Source organism: Punica granatum, chromosome 3 (assembly GCF_007655135.1).
Source record: "Punica granatum isolate Tunisia-2019 chromosome 3, ASM765513v2, whole genome shotgun sequence".
NCBI lineage: Eukaryota > Viridiplantae > Streptophyta > Magnoliopsida > Myrtales > Lythraceae > Punica > Punica granatum.
This window is the reverse complement of record NC_045129.1, coordinates 38,355,594-38,378,880: the sequence shown is the minus strand read 5'-3', so window position 1 is coordinate 38,378,880 and position 23,287 is coordinate 38,355,594. Positions and strand designations below refer to the sequence as shown.

General features: G+C 39.0%; 2 protein-coding genes and 1 long non-coding RNA gene across 3 annotated transcripts; 2 read left to right on the top strand and 1 right to left on the bottom strand.

The window, feature by feature from the left end:
* The first annotated feature begins 6,948 nt into the window (after nucleotides 1-6,948).
* Nucleotides 6,949-9,540, top strand: LOC116201920 (ankyrin repeat-containing protein At5g02620-like). Its single transcript, XM_031533380.1, has 4 exons — nucleotides 6,949-7,184; nucleotides 7,458-7,914; nucleotides 7,999-8,408; nucleotides 8,499-9,540. The coding sequence occupies exons 2-4, from the start codon at nucleotides 7,563-7,565 to the stop codon at nucleotides 9,384-9,386; spliced, it is 1,650 nt and encodes a 549-aa protein (XP_031389240.1). The 5' UTR covers nucleotides 6,949-7,184; nucleotides 7,458-7,562; the 3' UTR covers nucleotides 9,387-9,540.
* Nucleotides 9,541-10,983: 1,443 nt separating this feature from the next.
* Nucleotides 10,984-12,596, top strand: LOC116201389. The gene is made up of 4 exons (XR_004155870.1): nucleotides 10,984-11,925; nucleotides 12,025-12,096; nucleotides 12,198-12,281; nucleotides 12,383-12,596. It is a non-coding gene; the product is annotated as an uncharacterized LOC116201389 (long non-coding RNA).
* A 7,702-nt stretch (nucleotides 12,597-20,298) lies between these two features.
* LOC116200625 ((-)-germacrene D synthase-like) lies at nucleotides 20,299-22,631 on the bottom strand. Its single transcript, XM_031531456.1, has 6 exons — nucleotides 22,396-22,631; nucleotides 21,873-22,230; nucleotides 21,554-21,769; nucleotides 21,318-21,456; nucleotides 20,874-21,122; nucleotides 20,299-20,775 (listed from the first exon to the last, which is right to left on the bottom strand). The coding sequence occupies exons 1-6, from the start codon at nucleotides 22,619-22,621 to the stop codon at nucleotides 20,482-20,484; spliced, it is 1,482 nt and encodes a 493-aa protein (XP_031387316.1). The 5' UTR covers nucleotides 22,622-22,631; the 3' UTR covers nucleotides 20,299-20,481.
* Between the last annotated feature and the right edge of the window lie 656 nt (nucleotides 22,632-23,287).

Genomic DNA, 23,287 nt, shown 5'->3' with positions numbered 1-23,287 from the left:
TTTGGCTGTCGCGTGTGGGGTGTTAATAATTAAGACCGATATTTGAGACTTTTCCAAATCCCGATCAAAGAGTTAAACGCATGTCATTTACATTACTCATGTAATATAGTTAGGCGATTCACATGCATAAACCCCACCTGCTTGGGGGTCCCTTTTCGATCCGTGTCAGAAAATCCTCTGTAAAATTTATTGTCAAGGTTGGACCGATAGGAATGTTGGGCCTACGCGGTGGAGCCGGTGGGCTGCATGATAAGATGCTTTAATGGGCCTGAACTATCGACGATAAAGCCTATGACCCTCGACTACCATCCTCTGGGCCCACTTCAGTCCTTTCAGTTCGAAAAATTCTATAATTCTTGCCTAGAGCTTTTAAGCTGCGATTGCCTTTCCCAAATAAAGATCGGAAATTTATAATCACGGTGAGACTACGAGGTATTATCAACCTATTGTCTAAGGCTGATCCCAACTTGGGCTTTCTGGTACCATCCTGAACTAAAAGTTCTCGGTGTGCAAGGATCACCGACTAGCTATCCCTTTCCTTCCTCCGTGTTACTTAATTACCAGTTCTTGTTCTAGAGGTCGGACTCTCATTATGATTGATGAAAAAGAATTTCAAACAAATTATTATAAGAACGTAGTATATTTCTGACATTTGGGTTGCTATAGTCGGTTAAGTCTCTTGTCTTGCACTACTTTTTTATGGTCAACCGAGAGTTGATAAGAGGGATTTTGTTGAATGATTAATAAATAATATAATTATTTATATAATTATTGCCAAGGAGAAAATGTTGACCACAAAAAAAAAAGGTAGAGATTGTCTTATTATGCGTACATCACAACGACAAGATGCCAATTCCCTTCCAAAGAGGTTGTCCAGTCCTCTCTCTCATGTGCATCGTGGAGTAATCGCTAATTGATAATATTTTCTGTACTACATTGATTATCTTTTTGCCCTTTTCATAATTATAATTACAACTATATATATTTATATTTCTCTCTTGTTTTTCTTCATATATATATATATCTTTTGTGTCACGCCATGAAAAGAGTAATTTTTCTCGCATAATAAACTTAACATTATATCGAATAGCTTACGCATGACAACGTGGTTTATGCTCATACTACAAGAATATGATGACTGTAGCATGACAGTACAGTCAGCACGTGTCATGGAGATATAGGATTCCCTAAAATTCTGCTCTCCATGTGATTTCCAATTAATTTACGGTGTCTCTTCAACAGATTAATTATAATATCAAACATATTTCCAACCCATTAAAGGAATATATATATATATATATATATATATATTATATACATTTCATTCCTATACTGACAACACTGACAAAGCACAACTTTTCAATCTATATATTGCAGTATCCTTCATGAACTAAAAAGAATAAGTATGTGTCTGTTCCAAATTTTTCTTACCATTGATTAGATTTTTATTTATTTATTTATTGCGTCTCTGTGTAAATTAAATATAACCTACCCTATTTTGAAAATTCTGATCCTGATGTTTCAAAATCATTCTTATAAGTTAAATTTGAAGATTTTTATTTCGTACCGTGTGGACTGTTTATGAAAGGATAGTAGGGGAAATTGCATAAAACAATAAAAACGGTTCCCTCCGCAAATCGAGGCGGACATGTGTCAAGCCAGCAATTTTTCTCTTTTTTTAAGAAAACTGAGAAAAACTCTTCTTTATGATATTTGTGAGGTAAGAGGACAGACAAGTAAGTTACCACAAGTAGAAGGCTCTGTAAAAAAAAATTTAACTCAATTTTATTTATTTTTAATTTAATAATATTTATTTTTAATTTTTTAACTATTCAATTTAATTTTTAATATTAAATTATCTAAACTATTCATTATTTTTTTCATAATTCAACAATACAATTATTACTTTCTCTCAACTATTCATTACTTTTTCACATTTTTTCTCATAATTCAACAACACAATCATTATAAACCAATTAAAATTAATACTCAATACAACAAGATAACTGGTTCTTTTCTTGCTTTTCATGGGTTTGGTTCGATTCGATTCTAACCCTTGCAGCCTTCTTCTCGTTTTTTCCTTCTTTTTTTTTTCCCTGTCCAAAGCAAAAAGCCTTTTTTACCCTTATTTTCTCTCACTTTTTCCACGAAATGAATAATATATAATAACTTTCTCACTTTTCCATTAATGAGTATTATATAAATAAATGTGTGCAGATGAATATGTATATATGATCAGCAAGAGCTTCCCGTGCATGAGAGAGTGCAGTTTTGGTATACTCTAATAAACAAGTTTTAATATAGGGTTAATTTAAAAAAAAAAGGCCATGCTTTACTCTTTTTTTTTTTAAATATAGCAAAAAAAAAAATTTTACTTTTGAATTTATTTTGTTTATAGCCAATTGGATAATATTAGTGAGTCTTATATAAATAAATGTATGCAGATGAATATATATATATGATCTGCAAGAGCTTCCCCTGCATGAGAGAGTGCAGTTTTGGTATACTCTAATAAACGAGTTTTAATATAGGGTTAATTTTAAAAAGAAAAAACAAAGCCTATATTTTACTCTTTTTCATAAATATAGCAAAAAACAAAAATTTTACTTTCGAATTTATTTTGTTTATAGCCAATTGGATAATATTAGTGAGTATTATATAAATAAATGTATGCAGATGAATATATATATATATATATGATCTGCAAGAGCTTCCCCTGCATGAGAGAGTGCAGTTTTGGTATACTCTAATAAACAAGTTTTAATATAGGGTTAATTTAAAAAAGAAAAAAGCGTATGGTTTACTCTTTTTCTTAAATATAAATAAAAACAAAAATTTTACTTTCGAATTTATTTTGTTTATAGCCAATTGTATGTTATCTGTAAATTTTTCATTTTTCAAATTAAATTTTTTGTTCTCAAATTCCTTTTTTCCATTTGTTTTCTGTTAATTTCTTTCAAAAAATTTAAAAATTAATTAAAATTTTAAAAAGATAAAATAGTAAATTAAGAAATACATAATAACGAAGGATTAGGTAGAGATCGTTGGAGTCACGACATTAAGGGCATCACATCTTTACTTAGGCGGTTGCAGCCAACTCCAGGCCCGATAATATCGAAACTTTATGCTCCCCCTACCTCATAGAACAAATTACCAAATCCGATGTGGTGACTTGGGAGAGCCATCGTACACCTTCCCTAACTCCTCTTCGAGTATCTTCATTTTTATTTCTTTTTTGTTTTTTGTTTTTAGTTTTGTCAATTTTGTATTTTCTAAAATTATTTTTACATTTTCAAATTAATATATATATATATATATAGATATATGTTCATAATGGAAAAGTTAACGGAAGTTGCTATTAACAAAACAACTTTGAAAGTACGTGATTTGATATCTTAACTTTGATTTTGGTTATATTAGGGAAGAGAGTAAATCATATGTTGTTTCTTAAATTAATCCTTTAATGTATACCAAATTAAATAAAAATTTATATACGTGCAAATTATATTATTAGATCTCTATCACCATAGATGATGTATTCAAATAGGATTCATTACATCAATAATTGCTTGAAAGCCACGGAATATGTTATACTATTTTGGATTGTGTTAAATTTATGAATTAGATCAAAATTGTCATTTCTTACTATTCGTCAAACAACTTTTTTTTCGACACGCGGCATTGTCACGGGCACTTCACTAGTGAATAATGAAAAAGGGATAATGGAGAGCTAACGGTAGAGATTTAACAAAATAGTGTGATTTCTTCTTTTTATAAACATATATATTTTTTTAAAATAGGAATATTCAAATAATCTTTGTATATAATAAAGTTCGACTTTAGCATAAGGCGATTATAAGTGAAGACATTCTTATATAAGAGATTGATACATATTCCCTTCCATATTTACCAAAATTATAGAACATAAAATCGTGCACAGGGAGGATTTTTGTAACCATATATTGCTTGTGGGATATTTCAATAGGGTTGGCTCCTAGAGGAACTCAACTACTCAAGTACTACGTAAATACTGTGTGAATAACTTTGTCTAAATACATTATCGTGAATGAGCCCACAAAATTAATGAACCCTCTCTTTCTCCATATATAAGTCGTATAATGTCCCAAAAGTCAATGTTAGGCTCTTATAATACAAATTATAGAATCTATCCGTGCATCATCAACTACTACATATACATTGGACGTGACCGATCATAATGCAAGTATTGATTACGTTCGAAGTTATCGTCACGTATTTATTTAATATCATGGTGAACAATTTACTAGCCTAATTCCTTTCAATATTTTTGATATTTCTAAAATATTTAGAGTGTCCAATCAAGACTAAGCAAAATGCATGAGCAAGTTGATAAGTCGTTTTTTGAGGCTATGAGTATGATATGTTTGAACAAATTTTTTCGTGAGATCATGATGTGTATTCTATTTATCGATTGAAACTAATTTTTGTTTGAACCGTGAATAGGACACAAAAGGGGGAATATATCCCTCGGAATCAGGACGTCGTCTCCTGATAATGAACACCCGTTAAACAGAGTTCATTAGGCAATCAATCAATCTGAAGTTAATTAATTAACTCGGTCGTTTATTTTGTTGGTATTATCATTGCTGCTTAAATTAAAAACTATGGGTACGTTAATTCGGATAATCCCACATGCGTATACATCAGTATTTGTCGGTCAGTTTGTCTTAATTAAAGGCTTAATCATAGTTGCATTAACGACTAATCTCCACGAGCACTTACCGGTCGCGCGTGACTCCACCCGTCAGCCTGAGGAGTAAGCAAAAGATACGGCTCGGTGGCCTTGGGCGAAGAGCCCGTGTGGGGCCCAACCCGGTTTGCTAGTGGGGTCTCGTCTCGCGTCCGTCCAAAACTCCACTCGCGGTCCTCTCCCGCGTGAATGTCAATTGTGGGTCCCACTCACGCTCTTTGTGGTTCGATCGGCCGGTGATAAACGAGGGCGTTGACCGGACAAGTCCACTAGTCAGCACCAATAATTATAGATTTTTCCAAGAAAAAACAATAATTACAGGATACGGCATTTCATGCTTGCTAGTTGCTACATATTGATCGCATACACGATTAATAGATGAATCTCATTTCTTAATTGATGAATGGACCGATGATGTTGACGTTCTTTGACATTTTTGCCAAGATTATAGAGGCTATAAGATATGTTAGAGACTAGATGCTCGACTCTTGATGATATAGAGCACTGAGAGAGGAACCAACCACCTAACAATAGAAAAGTTAATGGAAGGTTCTTTTGGATAACAAGACTCCCCACATCACTATATAAATTTAAGCTAGTAATTTATAGGGAACATTTTTCCCATTTCTTTCACTTTTTAAAATGTTTATCATGATGGTTTTTTTTAGAATATAAAAGCCTATTTGGATTGTAAGTTAAAAAACTTTAACTTTAACTCATACACTACACAACAAAAACACATATTTCCAAAGTCAAAAATTTTAACTTTAACTTTAACTCAACACACTACACAACAAAAACACACATTTCCCAAGTCAAATTTATAATCTTATCTCATTTGTCATTTTTCACAATCAAAATCAAAATCAAAATCAAAATTACTTTAACTCTGAAACCAAACGCACTGAAAGTGTATGTGATTATGATGACTCTGCGTATTCTGTCTAAAACACATATATTAGCATGATCATTTGAGTGGGTTCGTGGTGGTTTTTACCCTAATGCACTACTAGTAATAACATTATTCATTGACAATAACTATAGTAATAATTAATCAATTCGGAATCCAAAGTGTGAATCGGTTTTCTCAAAGGGTAAATCCATAAATTGCTAAGGGGCAGTTTGGTGGGTTTAATCAAAACATTTTCTGAAAAACCAAAGTTGATCTACAAGTGTTTTTTTTTTTTTGGATTGATGAATGAAAAAAAATGGAAAAATTCTATCTTATAAATCTAAGAAAATGATGGCTGGACCGATCTCCTCGACGACACTGGCTAGTTAATTTCAATGTGAATGGTTCAGCTCTTAGGAATATAAGGGTGATAATGGGTGCTTGGACTTTCTGTAATATCTTGATTACTATTTGAACTTTTTCAATCAAATTTTTTTGACCAATATATTTACGTAGCTGTTACCCACTGGAAACCTTGGTGGTCCTCCCACTATAATGTATTGTATGTCCTCTCCATTTCTGCTCTCACTTATGCGTGAGAGAAAATCGTACCTCAAGATAAATATGGGATATGCAAGTAAACGCCCATTAGTTAAAATGCATTTCATTTTCACGTTATGAGATATTCTCAACTTATTGATTGAAATTATTCAAAAAAAAGAAGAAATAATTCACAATATTTTTAAGATAAGTGAGGACTTTACAACGAGTTAGACGCGATCTCATAAAACCTCATGAAAACCTACATGTTTAGACAAATTCAAGCCTCTATGCACTACTCCGTGCATAAGTTTTAAAAAAGTGATAACTTTTATGTCTTTTATTTGATTACGTAGGAATGAAAATTAAATGAACAAAACTGAAACATCCATCATCTATGTATTTACCAAATCTACTCATTTTGCATGAAAATTCCATCCCGCACGTTGCCTTTGTATTCCTCCATGCCAACACAATTAAAAGTGAAATTTTGGTAATTAAAGAAGGGATTGAACAGACAAATATATGATTGTAAGTGGCAAAATTGAAGGTGATCGTAAACTAAACCGGGAAGAAAAGACAGACAAGTCGGGCAGTAAACCGGTTCCTCAATCGCGTCCGGTCCACTGAAAGAGGCGCGTGGTTCTGTTATTTCGGTTAGCCTCCTGAGTAGCCTCCCCTATCTCTCTCTCTCTCTCTCTGTCTGTCTGTTTTTTTTTTTCCTTAAATTTTTATTTTAATGATTGTCATAATTTCTCTTATCCGTCGTTGGCTCTCCTTGTCATCAATCATCACCATCACTCTCTCTCTCTCTCTCTCTCTCTCTCTCGGGAAATTTAATTTTTTGATGTGATCTTTTCTTCAACCCAAACCCATGTAAAAAAACAACATTAAGGAATGCAAAAGCAGCTCTGTCATCTGTGTACGCCCTGACAATTACGTGTTTCTGATGATCTGAGCTTCATGGGTTCTTCCCAATTTGATCGAAGGGCGACGACCCACCTCTCACTTCTTCAGAAACAGGTGACACAATCACCCTCTTTTTTTTTGTTTTTTTTTAATGGCTGTTATATGTCCACCAAAAGGATGGCTCCCATTCTTCCTTTTCCGGCCAAAAGTTCTTCTTTTTTATTGCAATTTGTCTATGACAGAAAAGTCAGGTGGCCCAGAATCGGATATTTCGATTTTACATTATCATTCAATCGCCCGTGTTGTTGATTTGAGGTGAACTCCATTGTCTTGATTTCTGTGTAGAAGATGGATATTGATTTTCGATAGCTGCGGTTTGATGAACAGGGGATTGATTCGGGATTGCGGAGATTATCAGGACCAGAGGAAGGAAGATGAGCTGATAGTTTTTTGTTCTTTCACGGTTCTTTTATTCCGGGATACTGAATAGAGATGGAGGCGTTACCAAGCCCGGGGCCAGGGCAGGCGCAACCGGCACAGCCCCGGAAGAAGATGACAAAGCAGCTGACAGGGAAAAGGGACGATACGCCCTTGCACTCAGCTGCAAGGGAAGGGAACCTCAATGCGATCATTCAAATGTTCACCGGAACCGGGGAGATGGAGCTCAAGGAGATGCTGGAGAAGCAGAACCAAGCGGGCGAGACCGGCCTCTACGTGGCAGCGGAGTATGGGTATTTTGATGTTGTGAGGGAGATGATCAAGTACTACGACCTTGCAGATGCTGGGATCAAGGCCAAAAACGGGTTTGATGCACTCCACATTGCTGCCAAACAGGGTGATACCGGTATGTATCAATTTATTCTCTCCCGAGTGCCATAGATTCTTTTGGGAGGCAAACTATAAAGTCTGATGCTTAACCACATTACAGAGGTTCTTAAGGTGCTCCTTGAGGCTCATCCTGAGCTAGCTATGACGGTGGACGCGACAAACACGACTGCCCTCCATACGGCTGCATCACAAGGCCATATTGAGGTAGTGAAGTTGCTACTTGAGGCAGGGAGTGGGTTGGCGACGATAGCTAAAAGCAACGGGAAAACAGCCCTTCACTCTGCTGCAAGAAACGGACACTTGGAGGTGATAAAGATGCTCCTGGAGAAGGAGCCAAGCATCGTGACTCGAACAGACAAGAAGGGCCAGACAGCCCTCCACATGGCCGTGAAGGGCCAGAACGTTGAGGTAGTCGAGGTGTTGATAAGGGCGGACCCGTCATTGGTCAACATGGTCGATGCGAAGGGAAACGCCACATTGCATATTGCTTCACGAAAGGGCAGATCTCAGGTATCGTGTATAGGGTTCAAGACACGCTATCATGTCTCATCAGGTTTTACTGGTAGAAGCTGTTAATTGCGTTATATGTACGTCGTGCAGGTTGTGAGGATGCTTCTTTCATGTGCTGAAACCAATACAAAAGCTGTGAACCGGTCAGGTGAAACTGCCCTCGACACGGCTGAGAAGATGGCGCAGCCTGATGTGGTGGCCATTCTTCTAGAGCATGGTGTTCCAAGCGGTCGAACCATCCAGCCACAGACGATCAGTGCTGCCCGAGAACTCAAGCAGACCGTGAGTGACATAAAACATGAGGTTCACTACCAGCTTGAGCACACCCGCCAGACAAGGAAGCGGGTGCAGGGCCTTGCAAAGCGGATCCACAAGATGCATGCGGAAGGCCTCAACAACGCAATCAATTCGACGACTGTGGTAGCAGTGCTGATAGCAACGGTAGCTTTTGCAGCCATCTTCACTGTCCCGGGCCAGTATGTGGACGACCCTGACAAAATCCCGAAAGGCCAGTCCCTAGGGGAAGCCAACATTGCCCCAAAGGTGCCTTTTGTGATCTTTTTTGTGTTTGACTCAGTAGCTCTCTTTATATCGCTCGCGGTTGTGGTTGTCCAGACCTCAGTGGTTGTAATCGAGAGCAAGGCAAAGAAGCAGATGATGGCGGTCATCAATAAACTGATGTGGCTCGCCTGTGTTCTCGTGTCAGTCGCATACCTTGCACTTGCCTTCGTGGTTGTGGGTGACAAGGAGAGGTGGCTTGCAATCGCCGTCACAATCATCGGAACGACCATTATGGCCACCACATTGGGCACGATGATTTACTGGGTCATACAGCACCGGATTGAGGCCTCGAACATGAGAAGTATACGCATGTCATCCCTGGGGAGTCAGTCCCGGTCTGGCCGGTCCTACTCGGTCTCAGTGATGTCTGACTCAGAGATACTGAACAATGATTACAAGAAAATGTACGCAATATAAATGTTACACCCCCCGTGACAATACAAATTGGCAGGCAGAGGATCTTGTTATTCTCCTTGCGAATGTAAATTGTAATATGAGCCAAAGTTTTGGTTGTTTGACAAGAACAGTAGTCAATCGAAATGATAAGCTCAGCAGCTCTAGTTAATTGACAGCCTCATCATCCTTTATGTCCTGTGGGTAAGTTTTCGGGAAGAAGATTCCAATTGAGTCGGGTTTTCCGCTAAATCAACATCTTCGGTGTTAGATTACTTTCATAACCTGATCGGGAGCCATGTATCCTGGGAGAAAAGACAGCTTTCACAAACCCAACAATGCATCTGAATGGCAGAGCGTCTACGAAAAATCATCAGTCTTACCAAAAAGGGAAAATCTGGTGATTTGGCTGTTTATAGGACTGATAAGACCAACACTCCCAAGTCCTTCAATTGTGTTTCCCAAAGCAGCAACGCTGAAAGCAACATCTTGTTGGGCTGTTGTTCTTTGTTCCTCTCTTCCCTTTTAATTCGGCTTCCATTTCAAGATCTGGTAAGCCGGAAACGGCAGAAAAATTGAGTATCATAACAAGGATTTCTTTGCTGATCTTTTTGGCCCTCTTTGCTTTTGTTGCCATTTCTCAAGGTAGGAATTTCTAAGTCTCGTCTCTGCTGATTCAGCTCTACCAAATTGTTGCTTTGAAGCACTGCAAGTAATAACCGTCAAGGACTTCTGCATACACTGACATACTTATTATGACAAAATGAAGACCATCTGTCTTTTCGAATTCTGTATTAGTGCGACTGCTTGATTGCGTGCCCAGATACATCGGAATGGATAGAAATAGATTGTGGGTTGGGCAACAGCTACCAAAGCGGAGATGGGACTCTTTGGTTTAAGGATGAGGATTTTTTTCGAACTGTCACAAACCAACTACTTTCCGGCAGCAGCAACAGCCTAAGCACAACATAGCAACTGAACAATCTCCGCGTCTTCTCGGAACAGAACAAGAACTGTTACACTTTACCTGCAACAAGAAGTAAAAGGTACTTCATCAAAGCTGGCTTTTTATTATGGTAATTATGATAGCCTATCAAAGCCACCAACTTTCATTCTCGAGTTTGATGGCCATAAGTGGACCGATGTTTCAAATTTGGCCGATGGACCCTAGTACTATTAACTATGTTCATCCACCACCAGAGAGAAAATAAGTGTATTTTCGGCACAGACTATTAAATTTTCATTGGGTTTATACGGGTCTGGGCCCATTTCCACTTAAAAGCTCAAGCTAATAAGTGGTGGTACCCAAACCGTATATTAACCTATGGATTTTCCTTTTCTTTTCCGAGGAGTAAAATATGATAAATCCCACATCGGAAAAGAAAAGGAAAATCTATAGGTTAATATATAGTTTGGGTACTATCACTTATCAGCTTGAGCTTTTAAGTGGAAATGGGCCCAAACCCGTATAAGCCCAATGGAAATTAATATGGTATCAGAGCCCAGATTACGCGTAGCGCCCCCACGTGCGTGTGCGCACCCACACCGCGTCAGGCCCAATATACCATACATGTATGGTGCAACTGATTGGATTTTTGGGTGAGTGGCTAGGCCTCATATATCGTGTTATCTCCAATGCTCGTAGCCCAAGCAATCTTATGCTTGAGCCTTTGATTAAACCAGGTACCCCGGCGACCCGTGTAATTGAGTTTGGCAACCCATGATTCCCTCCTCGGGCTTAAAAGTACTGACTGTAGACTTCACTTCAATCCTAAACACAAGTTCCAAGCACCCACCTGATATGGCCTTGCTACATGTGGTCGAGGCTTCATCTTCCAAGCCCCATATCACTCTCTCTCTTGTCAGTACTTGTGATTTTGAGGAAAAGTATTCCGAGACACAACTCAGTGGGAATGAGATACGCGTCTATATTGACCAAATAAATATAGCCACGGTGGTTTCGCAATATCGGCACTGCAGGTTATGAGTTTGAGGGGTCACCGATCCTTCTGGAGCCGCCATTGGACTAAGTTGATTGGATAAGCCTACCGCCAACAGTGAGCGCAATAGAGATCTACACGTCTACTGATGCATCACTGAACTAAGAACCTCCCAAGATGACTGTGAGTGCATGGTTGTGCTCTTTTTTCTCAAAAATGTAGAGATGATGCCAAGCAAGATAGGTAGGATATGATCCTATTGAATCATGTTCGGTTCAAATTTGCTGGTGCTCTATCTTATCTGCTGGTAGTCCTCGTTATTCTTTAGTCTGGTTTATTTGAATATGCCAAATCATAGACGGCTTCCAGCAACTGCAAGGATGGAGAGGCGAACCATGTTTTCCTTCAGACACGCATTGGCAGTGGGTCTCTTGTGATGGCTGGTCGAGGGTGATATCAATGTACGGGCATGTGAATTTGACTCTGAATTAATCAGACATCTATATTTGATTTCCTTCCAGTGATATTAACTCAAGCTTGCTGGTCTTTTGCTGTAACCTCTTGAGTTATGGTCTGTCTGGTCGTCTCCCCGACTTCAGCTAAGTGCAGGCCCTTGAAACAATGTCAGTGCTTGAAATAATCTTTTATTGTTTTTGGGATAAGTTATGTCAAAAGAATTTTTTTTTTCTTACTGACATTTCCTGGAAAATTATCTGATTCAGAGATCTGGAAAACAAGCAACCTTTTCGGACCAATCCTGAATTTTTGGGACTACTACCTAATCTGAAGTCACTGTAAGTCATCATGAGAGGATGCATGTGCATCATTAATAATTTCTTTGAACAAGCAATTGTCACCGCACACTAAAATGTCCAATATTCCACGCCTTCGTTAGTTGACAGTATCCTTGCAAATAACAACTTCACCGGCACCATACCGAAGAGCATAATCAGCAGGAAGCAGCTAGTACTTGTGTAAGGTGAAATGCCTGCATCAATTACTTACTCGAGTGGCTGGCTTTAGTACGTGTTGACGTCAGGAAGTTTATCATTAAATAATACCCCTCAATCTCCTCTTCAGTGTTGATGGGAAAACGTGCATCGGCGAGGAACATTCCCCTTGGATGAGTGGCATTGCAATTGCAATATTTGTGGCTTTGCTGTCTGTTGCATTTGCCGCTTACATGCCATGGAAAAAAAAAAGACTGAAAAAAATATACACGGAATGGGTGATATATAGTTGTTTCTGCTTCATTTAATTCGATTCTACAGGATAAAATCTATGCTATGCCATATTGTAATTACGTTTCAATTGCTTTATGCCTGGAGTATTGCTGAAATATATTATCCCCCACTGCAGTTATATGATATAACCTCCATCACAGAAAGATCAAATCTGAGACAGGCCTCACACATTACAATGATCAATTTGAGAACGCTGAAAGTATTTGAGACCGAATTGAAATAATACCGAAAAATAAACATATGAAACATCCATAAGAATGTTCAGCATAGAAAGTTGAATATCCAATCATAAACTCTTTCCCCTCCTAGAATGTTCTTGGACTAAACCAAGGCAAAAGGCAAAAGGTTTATTAAATTCCATCGAAGGTTTACTAGTCCATTGATGATGCATCAGAAGAGAATCAAGGCTCGAATTGGACAACGAAATGGAGTAATTTGCAAACTGTATGGTGTTTGTTTGGGTACAATTTTAACTAAGAAAGTGTCACCAGTTTGCCACCCTGCCATAGCTGGAGGTAGATCATATGGTCAGCCGAGGATGTCGGAGTTAGCAAATGACATTGGCAAAGCTTGGCTAGCTAGGTGGTAGCTTTGGACATGTTCATTTCCCAGCGTTCATCCAAAAAGTAATTCCCAGCTTCCTGCAACAAAATGCAAGGATATAAACTGACCAGGATCTCGCTGTTAAACATTATCAGGCAGGAAAACCAACTGTGCAAAACAGACTCAGCCCCAGGTACATTGGATTGCACAGAATACGGAACATAACTGTTCAACCAGACTTTTGAACTGTGTTGACTACATCCCTCATGATTTATGATCGCTCAAAAGTCAGCCATGTTTTCTCTACATTTATCGTATGTGTATAGATGTACAGCTTTTCTCATAGTGACAACGCTCAGAACAACCAAAGCATGAACCCTCAGTTATGACAAATAGGAGGAAGCTTGGTGATTTAATGGCTTGTGGAGCAGTTTTAATAACTGATAGCCATAAAACTCCAAACCTGTAATGCTACGTTTTCTGCAAGCCTTTCAAATCTGTCTTGGTATAGTATAAGTACACAAGCCGCAGATGTGAAAGCAATATCTGTTAACACTCTGGTTACTTTTGGTACACTGGAATGCATGGAAGGGAATTGAATGGAATAGATATTTCCTTTCACTCCAATTGTTCTCTATAATGAGTTGGAAAGAGCATTCCACTTTGATCGTCTTTTTTCTCCAACTTGATGGAGTGATCATTTCCTCTTAAAACTTAAATAATGTTAATTCCATCATCTCAACTAATTTTCATAGAGGTATCATATATTTTATTTTAGATCATGCATCTTAATATATACATATAATGACATCTTGGTAAAAAACTTCATTTTTTTCAATCACCCTCCTTTATATGTCAAATTCAACACAAAAAAAGAGCATATATAGTTATCAATATAATGAAATCTCTCTTTTATGGAGCTCATTCCATTACATTCGGATGCATAACTCGTGACATTCATTAGCATGAGCCTCAAGCGCCTGCCTGATCTTTTCTTGCTCTGGGCAGTCGAGGTTCCTTCAACCCTACCAAGCACCATGCTCAAGTTCTTGCTTTGCAGCGACAGCTAATTAAATTGCTCTGTGCTACCCTTCACCAAGATGAACCTTCTTGAGGACGACGCTAGCTGGCTGGTTGAAGTCACCCTCAGTTGGGAATTTTAAGTAGGAATGGTCATTTAAATGAGCTTCAACTAACTATTTAAATCCGATTTTTAAGTTACTTCACCTCCATTACATCCGATTGCTGTCTGGAGAAATGTTAAAACTATGTGCCGAAGTTTGGTCTTATCTCTGGCTCTTCTGTGCGGGGTCAAGGGGAACAAAGTACTCTGTACATCGAGGCAGAATGCCTGCCATTGCTGGACAAACTGTCGGGTTATGTTTCGGGCCTTCTGCTGATGGTTGCTGCTCTTTTTCTAAATTTCTATATATTTCACCCCTTTGAAGAACTGCAAACATGTTTCAGAAACTGAACAAGATGAAACATAGACTAATTTTTCGTCTTTTTCTGTATGTCATCTTCATAAGTGTGCTTTGAGAAACAGCCAAATCTTCAACTTTGCAATTTCTTGCACATCCCAGGCACAGGCCAAATCCATCCATAACACTTCCACTATTACAATGATTGGGACAACCAAGGCTCGAAAAATTCTCAGGTACCAACACAATTAGCAGACCAGGTGAAATTATGGCACATTTGAACATTGCATATTATGTATATGATATGAACAAAAGAAACAAATTATTTTGTCAACAAAATGGCATTAAATGTTTCTGTATTCCTCTGCTCTGCTTTACCCTCAATTTGCGGCGCCACAGCCTAAACAGTAATGAGGATTTCTTTGCTGCTGTTTCTTGTCTTCTTCGCTCCAAGCGACTACTCTCAAGGGTCTTCTCTGCTCCATATATGTATTTTTTTTTCTCTCTGAACAAGGATTTATCCGCTGATCATTTTTTTTGGGGATTATCGTTATTATTCGATGATAATTTTAGAGCAACGCGATTACTTATATATATTTTTTTAGCTTTAGATTCCTCCTATGTACTCTGTCCTAGCAATGTGATTCCTTTGTACCAGATACAGGGGAGTGGATTCAAATAGACTGTGGATCAGGTTACAACTATCGGGACGGAGATGAGAACTTCATTTGAACTGGTAGAACAAACAGCTTTCCAACAGCAGATACCTGAGTGGAATTGAGCAATTGAACCCGCTCTGTGTCTTCACGGACCAGAACAAGGACCACTACATTTTACCAGTCACGACAAGCAGGAGGTACTTCATCAAGGAGGCTTTCTATTGCAGGAACTATGACGGACTATCACAGGCCCCAACTTTTGATCTCGAGTTTGACGGGAATAAATGGACAACTGTTTCAACTTCGATGTCAGGAACACCCCAGTACCATGAATTGGTTTACACAAGCCCTGGGAAAACACTAGCGTGTGTTTAGCATGGATTCAGGATAAGCAGTATCCATTCATATCGACGTTAGAGCGCTACTGCAATTGCCCAATGGAATGTACTCAAATATGAGCAGTACCCTGGCATGGCAAAGGATGTACAAGTACATGTATGGCACAGTCGACTGGATTCTGGGGTATCAACTTACCATTTCCTTCATAAATATGTTTGCTAAAACAATTTAGATAAAGATGTACGTATTGATATATTCCCAATTCCAACATCATGTAGCCACAAAACAGGTTCCCTCAAGACAAGTACAATCGAATATGCAACCTACTGATGGTCCTTCTGGCCTCAGACTCTCACTGCGATTCCCGAGTGACGTGCCCACTTGATCTAGCATTGCTCCATGCAGTAGAGGCTCCATCTTTTGCTGATAGGATCATTCTCTCTTTTGATCTCATTGGGGCCGGCTACAGCTATTATGTGCTATACTTTATTGAACCACTTTTCTTTTGGGGTAAACTGATGCGGTTCATCGATGTTTCCTCTTGGATGACAAACTTCAACAACATAGTCCCTTAGTATAGGAACCGTACGACCCTTGAATTAATACAAGGGTCAACTTGCCAATCTTTCTGGAGTCATCTGATACAAGTGTGGGAAGTCTGCCACCAATCATTAGTGCAATAAAAAATCTATAATGCAACTTCCAGTAGGCTGGTCAGCAAAACAAACGTCAAATGATGACAGTGAGTACAAAGAATGCACTTTATAACAATCCGGTTGGTGTTTCTGCACCAGCTCTTTGTGAGGAAGGATCATTATATTTCGTTTTCTTTATGCAGTGGAAGGGATACGAGCAACCATAGATGCCTTCAAGCAGCCTCAGGGGTGGAGCGGGGACCCATGCCTCCTGAGCAAATCGACCTGGCAGTGGCTTACTTGCAATGAGGGGTATCCTCTAAGAGTAACCTCATTGTACCGTCAATTGTAACTTTTTGGAATTAACCAAACATTATAATCCTTTCATCTCTTAAGTGGTCTTTGCAGGAATTTACCGGGGAATGGTCTCTACGGTCATCTCAGACTTCAGCAAAATGCAAGTCCTCGAGACAATGTGAGTGCCTTTGCTGTGGAAAATCCGGTCACACAGAATGTATATTTCACCTTTTCCATTCTGTCACTATCGCATTTCGCCTCGATTTTCTTGATTCAGAGATTTGGGAAACAACCAACTTATTGGACCCATCCCGAGTTTTCTCAGAAAATTGCCTGACCTTAGCGCTGTGTTTGATTTCAAAGTATAATTTTAAAATCAGATTTTGATTTTGAAAAAGAGTGGTATAAATGGGGCTCATCCTTTGACTTTGCATGAATTATTTTGTTTTGTTATTGAAAAAAAAGTGGTATAAATGAGACCCGCACTCTTTGACTTTGTATGAGTTATTTTGTTTTGTTGTGGGTAGAATTATGTTAAATTGTGATGTTAAAATCACATTTACAAACCAAACAAGCCGGCTACTGTAAGTCAACGATGCATAACATAAAATAAAGTTAAATTATTCTCTCAACAATATCCTTCCGTTTGCAGAATCCTCTCGAATAACAACTTCACAGGCACCATACCGAAGAGCGTACTTAACAAGAAGCAACTAACTTTCCACTGAGTAGTTTCTCTAACATTTTTTTTATGTTAAGTTTCTCTCAGGAGGAAAAGTTGGCTCATTTTTCTCACCCTCATGTGCAGTGTTGAGGGGAACAATTTGCATCGGGACAAAAATAAAATAAATAAATATATATATATATATATATATATATATTTTGCTTTGAAGGTAATTCATCAAAACGAAATGATCCAGGTGCTTGTCGGGTTTGGAGTCGGATTATTTTGAGTCTTTGTTCTGATCGTTGTTTTCGTTTGTCTCGCTTAGGACAAGTTGAAGCAATGCTTGAGACGAATGGTGATCCTCACAGACAGTTGACGTTGTAAGTGCCAAGTACAACTTGAACATCACAGTTGATTTCAATCCTGCGATCTAAAGATTCTGTGAACTGTACTACTTCGAATCAATTGCACTTATTAGAGAGTGTTACAATATCCAGAATAATATGGACTACGGAGCAGCATAGGACTACCTGACATGAGGAGAGGATGACGTGATTGGGCTCCTCAAAAACTAGCAAGCGAACTTATTGAATTCACGATGAACATCAACCTTAAAAATTATAAACTCATGAAGGGCATCAATAACATACGATGATGTATCAGAAAGTCCGACAGTATTCCATCAGTTTCATTGTAAACAATGCTTGGAAGGCCCAAAGCATGATATATATTTTTTTTTTTTCGGTAGGGAGGCATGAAAATAATTTGATATTGAGAAAAAAGCGAAAGCATGCTAATTTTATGGCAATTCGAATGGCCTTGGAACTGACAAGAACAAAGCTGCATGTAAACTCTCTGCTGGAAAAAAAATTAATCACCAAGCTGTACTTGTCAAAGCAACATCAAATAAAGATTAATTTTTGCTGATCTCTGTTCTTTCTCTACCTCCTGATGTCGGTATAAAATGGATCTTCATCTAATATCCAATGGAAATGAAAAAAGGGATTGAAATGAGGATTCTAATGCTGTTAATTCTGGTTTTCTTACTTCTCAAAGCCATATCTTAAGGTAATTCAAATTATCATTCTGATAATAATGATAAGCCTGTGGGCTACATTTCAAGTTTTAGTTGGATAGGATTAATGTTATTTGGGTTCGTTTTAATTTCTAGATACATCAGAATGCATTCGAATAGACTGTGATCCGGCACGAGCTACCGTGACAGCGAGGGAAGTTTCTGGTGGGCAGACAAGAATTTCATCCGGGCTGGCAAAAACAAGCTGCAATCTAACAGCAGTAACCACCTAACTGTCGCAGAGCAACTGAACTCACTCCGTGTCTTCACAGAGCAGAATAAGAACTATTACATTTTACCTGTGATAACAAACAAGAGACACTTCATCAAAGCCGGGTTTCATTGTGGGAACCATGATGGACTCTCCCAGCCGCCAATGTTCCATCTCGAGTTCAATGGGAAACAATGGGCAGCTGTCTCGACCTCAACTGTGGGGCCGCAGCATGAAGAGCTTATCTGTACGAATCCTAGAGAAAGTATAAGTGTCTGCTTAGCCTGGACACAGGACGGGCAGTCTCCATTTATATCAATGTTAGAGCTGTTGCCCTTACCCGATGGAATGTATGCAAATATGAGCAGTGATACGTCATGGCGCACTCTTTACCGGTACATGTATGGTGCAACCGATTCGATTCTTGGGTAAGTCATCTTCGACATAATGTGGGCTCATTTTTTCTCCATAAGCCAGGTACCTGCAGGACAAGTACAATCGGGGATGGCAACCAAGGAATGAGTCTGATTTTGGTGTAATGAGCCTGACTGCAGATTTCACTTTGATCATCTCCACAAGCGTGGATTACCCACCTGATCCAGCATTGCTTCATGCAATTATGGTTCCATCAGCAGAATTTGAGTTCCCGCTCTATTTCCAAGGTTCACATGGACTCTCGCTATACTCTGAGCTGCACTTTGTGGAGCCAACTCCTGTACATGATCTGTGATTGTTCGACTTTTACATCTCAGATGTATACTTCTACACAGTCAGGCCACAGTACCGAAATTGCACGTCTTTCGGGATCCAATTCATAGATGATCCAGCTGTGTACCTGATCCCCAATAAATCTGATCTGCCACCAATTATTAACTCGATCGAGGTTTATGATTCAGGGTATATCCACGGGTATAGAGCTACATCACAAGATGACGGTGAGCAACCGCGGCACTACTATTCTAACCCTCGAGTGCACATTCACAAACACCATATACACATCAAGCACTTTCCTCTAACCATATGAAATCAAAAAGTCTGTTTGGTTCGAGAAAATTATAATTTTGTGTTTTGGTACGATCCATGTTTGGTGCAGTGGATGGATCAAAAGCAATCATTGATGGGTTTGAGCAGCTGCAACAATGGAGCGGGGCATGTCTTCCCTTGAGCTCTAGCTGGCAGTGGCTGACTTGCAGCGAATTCTACCCGACTCCGAATGTGACTTCAATGTAAGTTAGCCAATCTTGTCAACATATAACATTGCCTACCAGAACCATAACCCAGGTCATGAGATGTTTTTCTATAGGAACCTTTCTGGTTATGGTCTCCAAGGTCATCTCCCGGACTTCAGCCAAATGCGAGCCCTCAAGACAATGTGAGTGATCAGTTTCCGAAAATCACATATCTCCGTTTTGATGTTATAGTAACAGTTTTCCCCTGACTCCTATCCTTTCATAGATCTCGGGAACAATAAGTTAAGCGGATCAATCCCTCATTTTCTCGAGGGCCATTTGATCTTGTGACATCAGTGTTGCTTATTGTACCCCACTTAAGCACAAGATCAAATGGCCCTCGAGAAGCGCCCATAGTTCCTCAGTTGAACTTGCCACAAACTGAGTTTTGTTTGTTTTCCATGGTATACATAATTTACTCTGCCATTTCTTTTGAACAATGTTACATCAAGGCAGACGGCCTCTCATTGTTGGAGTCACCGTCGGGCTGAATAGTGCAGGAGTTCTTCTGATTGTCGGGATTGCATATCTTACCCTGTTTAAGCACAAGATCAAATGGCCCTCTAGAAGGGTTCCAAGTTCTTCAATTAAACTTAACACAAATTGATAAATAATGTTTGTGCCAGAATTGTGAAGTGTTTGTGCTAGAGAATTGGACAAAATGGGGAAAGTTGATTCTTCATTTTATTTAGTGAACAAAGAAAGTACACAGGGAATACATGGCGCTACGTGAAAGCATAAATAAAGAAAATTACACAGAATTCTGGTGTTAATTTCTGGTTATACATATGTCATTAATTGGACTCATAAGAAAGATTTTCATAGTCTTTGTGCCATGTCTCAACTTCAATTGGGATGCTCATACTGGAACTGGATCAACAAGTAGACAAGCTATAACATCCTTCAGCTTCGTCTGTGAATTTGTGAAGCAATCGCCATCCTTATACATTACATCAACCGCGCGAGCATAGTTGACAATTCGCATGAGAACATGGGGTGGTACTTCAGTGAGATGGAGCCACCCTTCATTGATGTCCTTCCATGCATCTTCGACTTGTTTCTTGAGCTCGTTCTCTGCTTCTTGCTCCGTAACTCCATATTGCTTCATGCAGCATTCAACCGCAGATGCAACGTGTCCTCTCTCTTGCTCAAACTATGATAGATCACAACACATTCTGATTAATTAACTGTATAGCTAGCCAGCAGGTTCTTTCAAGCTAAAGGAGAATTTCTCAAGCAATGCATTCATACCTTATGAGAAGCGATATCATCCATGAGTCGGCAGATTGCTCCTGATGCTCTCACTATCTTGGGGTTACTGAGTAACCACTGGAAGGTATCCTCTGTGGTGATTTCTGGCATTCCGAGGAGTGATGCGATTATCAGCATTTGGTAGCCAAGTGTTACTACGGCAACTTCCATGTACTCCTCCACCGTGGGTATGTACTGTTGGTTGAACCATTTGGCTTCTTGAAAATACAATTGAACCATAATTTTCATCTGAGAAATAATCACACAAACGATCGACGCAAAAAAATGGATCAACATAAACTCAGTCAATTGATCAGCCATGTTCAACTATCTGTTCCATTCCATTAGGATTAATCAAATTCCTTTAAACTTAAACACATGAAAATGGGCGTTCAGTGCTGTAGTGTTCAGTGAAAGAAACTAAGTCAATAGGGTTCGCTTTACCGCTTCTTTCATATAGTAGAGGTAGTATGATCTTCCTTGCTCAGCCAGCATGTCCTCGAGTCCGGAGTACACATCAAGAAGTGCTGGATAACAGACTTGCATATAACCAGGAAGCTCATCTGCGGCATTAATGTCCCACCTGGAAAATATATATATTATGGATACACATCAAATGACATGAACTTTTAATATTACCTATTTGTAATTGACGATTTGGATAGATTATATAATCTAACCTCTCCACAGCTCTTGTAAAGAGTTCCAGCTCTTCGATTGTACCGTAAGAGTCATATGTGTCATCAACAGCCGTGATCATTGCCATCGCTTTCGTGACAAATTTCCTGGCAAGCGAGTACTCAGGCTCAAAATACACGCCTGAGTTCCACAAGTAGCACGCGATCCTATCTCGCACAAAAGGTAGCTGCCTCTTGAAGTCCAAATCTTTCCTCCACCTGATTGGGTGACGTTTGGGTCAGTCCAGCCATCTCAATAAGGCTTATCACCGATTAATTAACCGAGCTATTTTAAACTTAGAAATAACAGTTATAACCAAACCTTGCGATTTCGGTGACTTCCCTCTGGTGTAGTTTCTGGGTCAAGTGGAAGTCCAGCTTAGCCAAGCTCAAGAGGACTTCATTGTGGGAATCGATGCTTTGGTATGTCTCAATATATTGTCTCGCCTCCAGCCTCAGCATCTCTCGATGTATACTCTGCTTCAAGGCATGAGTTACTATGACGGGCTTCTCTTCCATGGATTTGAGGTGGGTAAAGCAGAAACTAAGTGCTTCATCCAGAGTATCTTCCCCCTGTGTGCTCCATTGACTGGCTTCATACAAACTTAGCAGCTCTCTCACGTCATTGACTAGCGATGCATCAAAATTTCCTTCGCGGCCCTTGAATTTGTCGAAGACACCTGTGGAGTGGATCAGATCAGACGTTATTATGTAAGTATTTCATTCGCCATGGATGGCAATTGTGTCAGTAAATTAGAAGCATAAACCAATCCACCACTAAGTTGATTGGTGCATAGAACAACTTGAACTGATAAATTCATATATCAGATGGAGAGAAGACGTACGAGATGAAATCCAGAAACCATGCTGTCGCAATAGTCGAAACCGGAGAGCTGTAGTGTGCAGATCATCTTCATCCTCGGTGGAGCCATTTCGACGGATGCTGGCATAAATGTCTTCAAGGAAATCCTTGATTTCTCTATCAAAGTGATAGGCAATTCCTAAACGTTGAATCTGATCGATCAGATTTAGTTTTTCTGTGGGCCTACTATAATCTTCGGAGGAAAGCATCCTCTTCACTTCTGACTTCAGTTCCTGAATTTGCTCCACTGCTTTGTTGTCGTCAACCCTCAACAAGATATTATCTCAGACAACATAAGCAACCTTTTCTTTCATTTAATTTAATTGTATTGATAATTTAACTGAACGGGACTATATTAATTTTATTAAAATGATGTTTGAATCAGATGCACAAGCTTCATGATCATTGAAACAGTAGTTAATTAACGTGTATGTATCTTAATTTACTAGTTGTTACCAAGAGCATGGCAAGGTGCAACCGCGCATTATTCATATATACTGTTCGCCCTATGGAAATACCACACGGTATCAATAGAAGGATGCATGCATATAGTTACACCACACATATCTAATCCAAATGAATACAATGGCCGAACAAAATCCTTGTGTATAGATTGGAACGGAGTCAGGTGATCGATTTTGTACCAGTGTTAGGTCTTGAGAAGCATAGTTGAGGAAATAATCTCCCCGAAGGGTGTACTTAACAACAAGCAACTAACTTTCCAGTGAGTAGTTTCTCTAACATTTTTCTTCTGTTAAGTTTCTCTCAGGAGGAAAGTTGGCTCATTTTTCTCACCCTCGTGTGCAGTGTTGAGGGGAACAACTTGCATCCGGACGAAAAAAAATAAAATAAAAATAAATAAATAAATAAATATA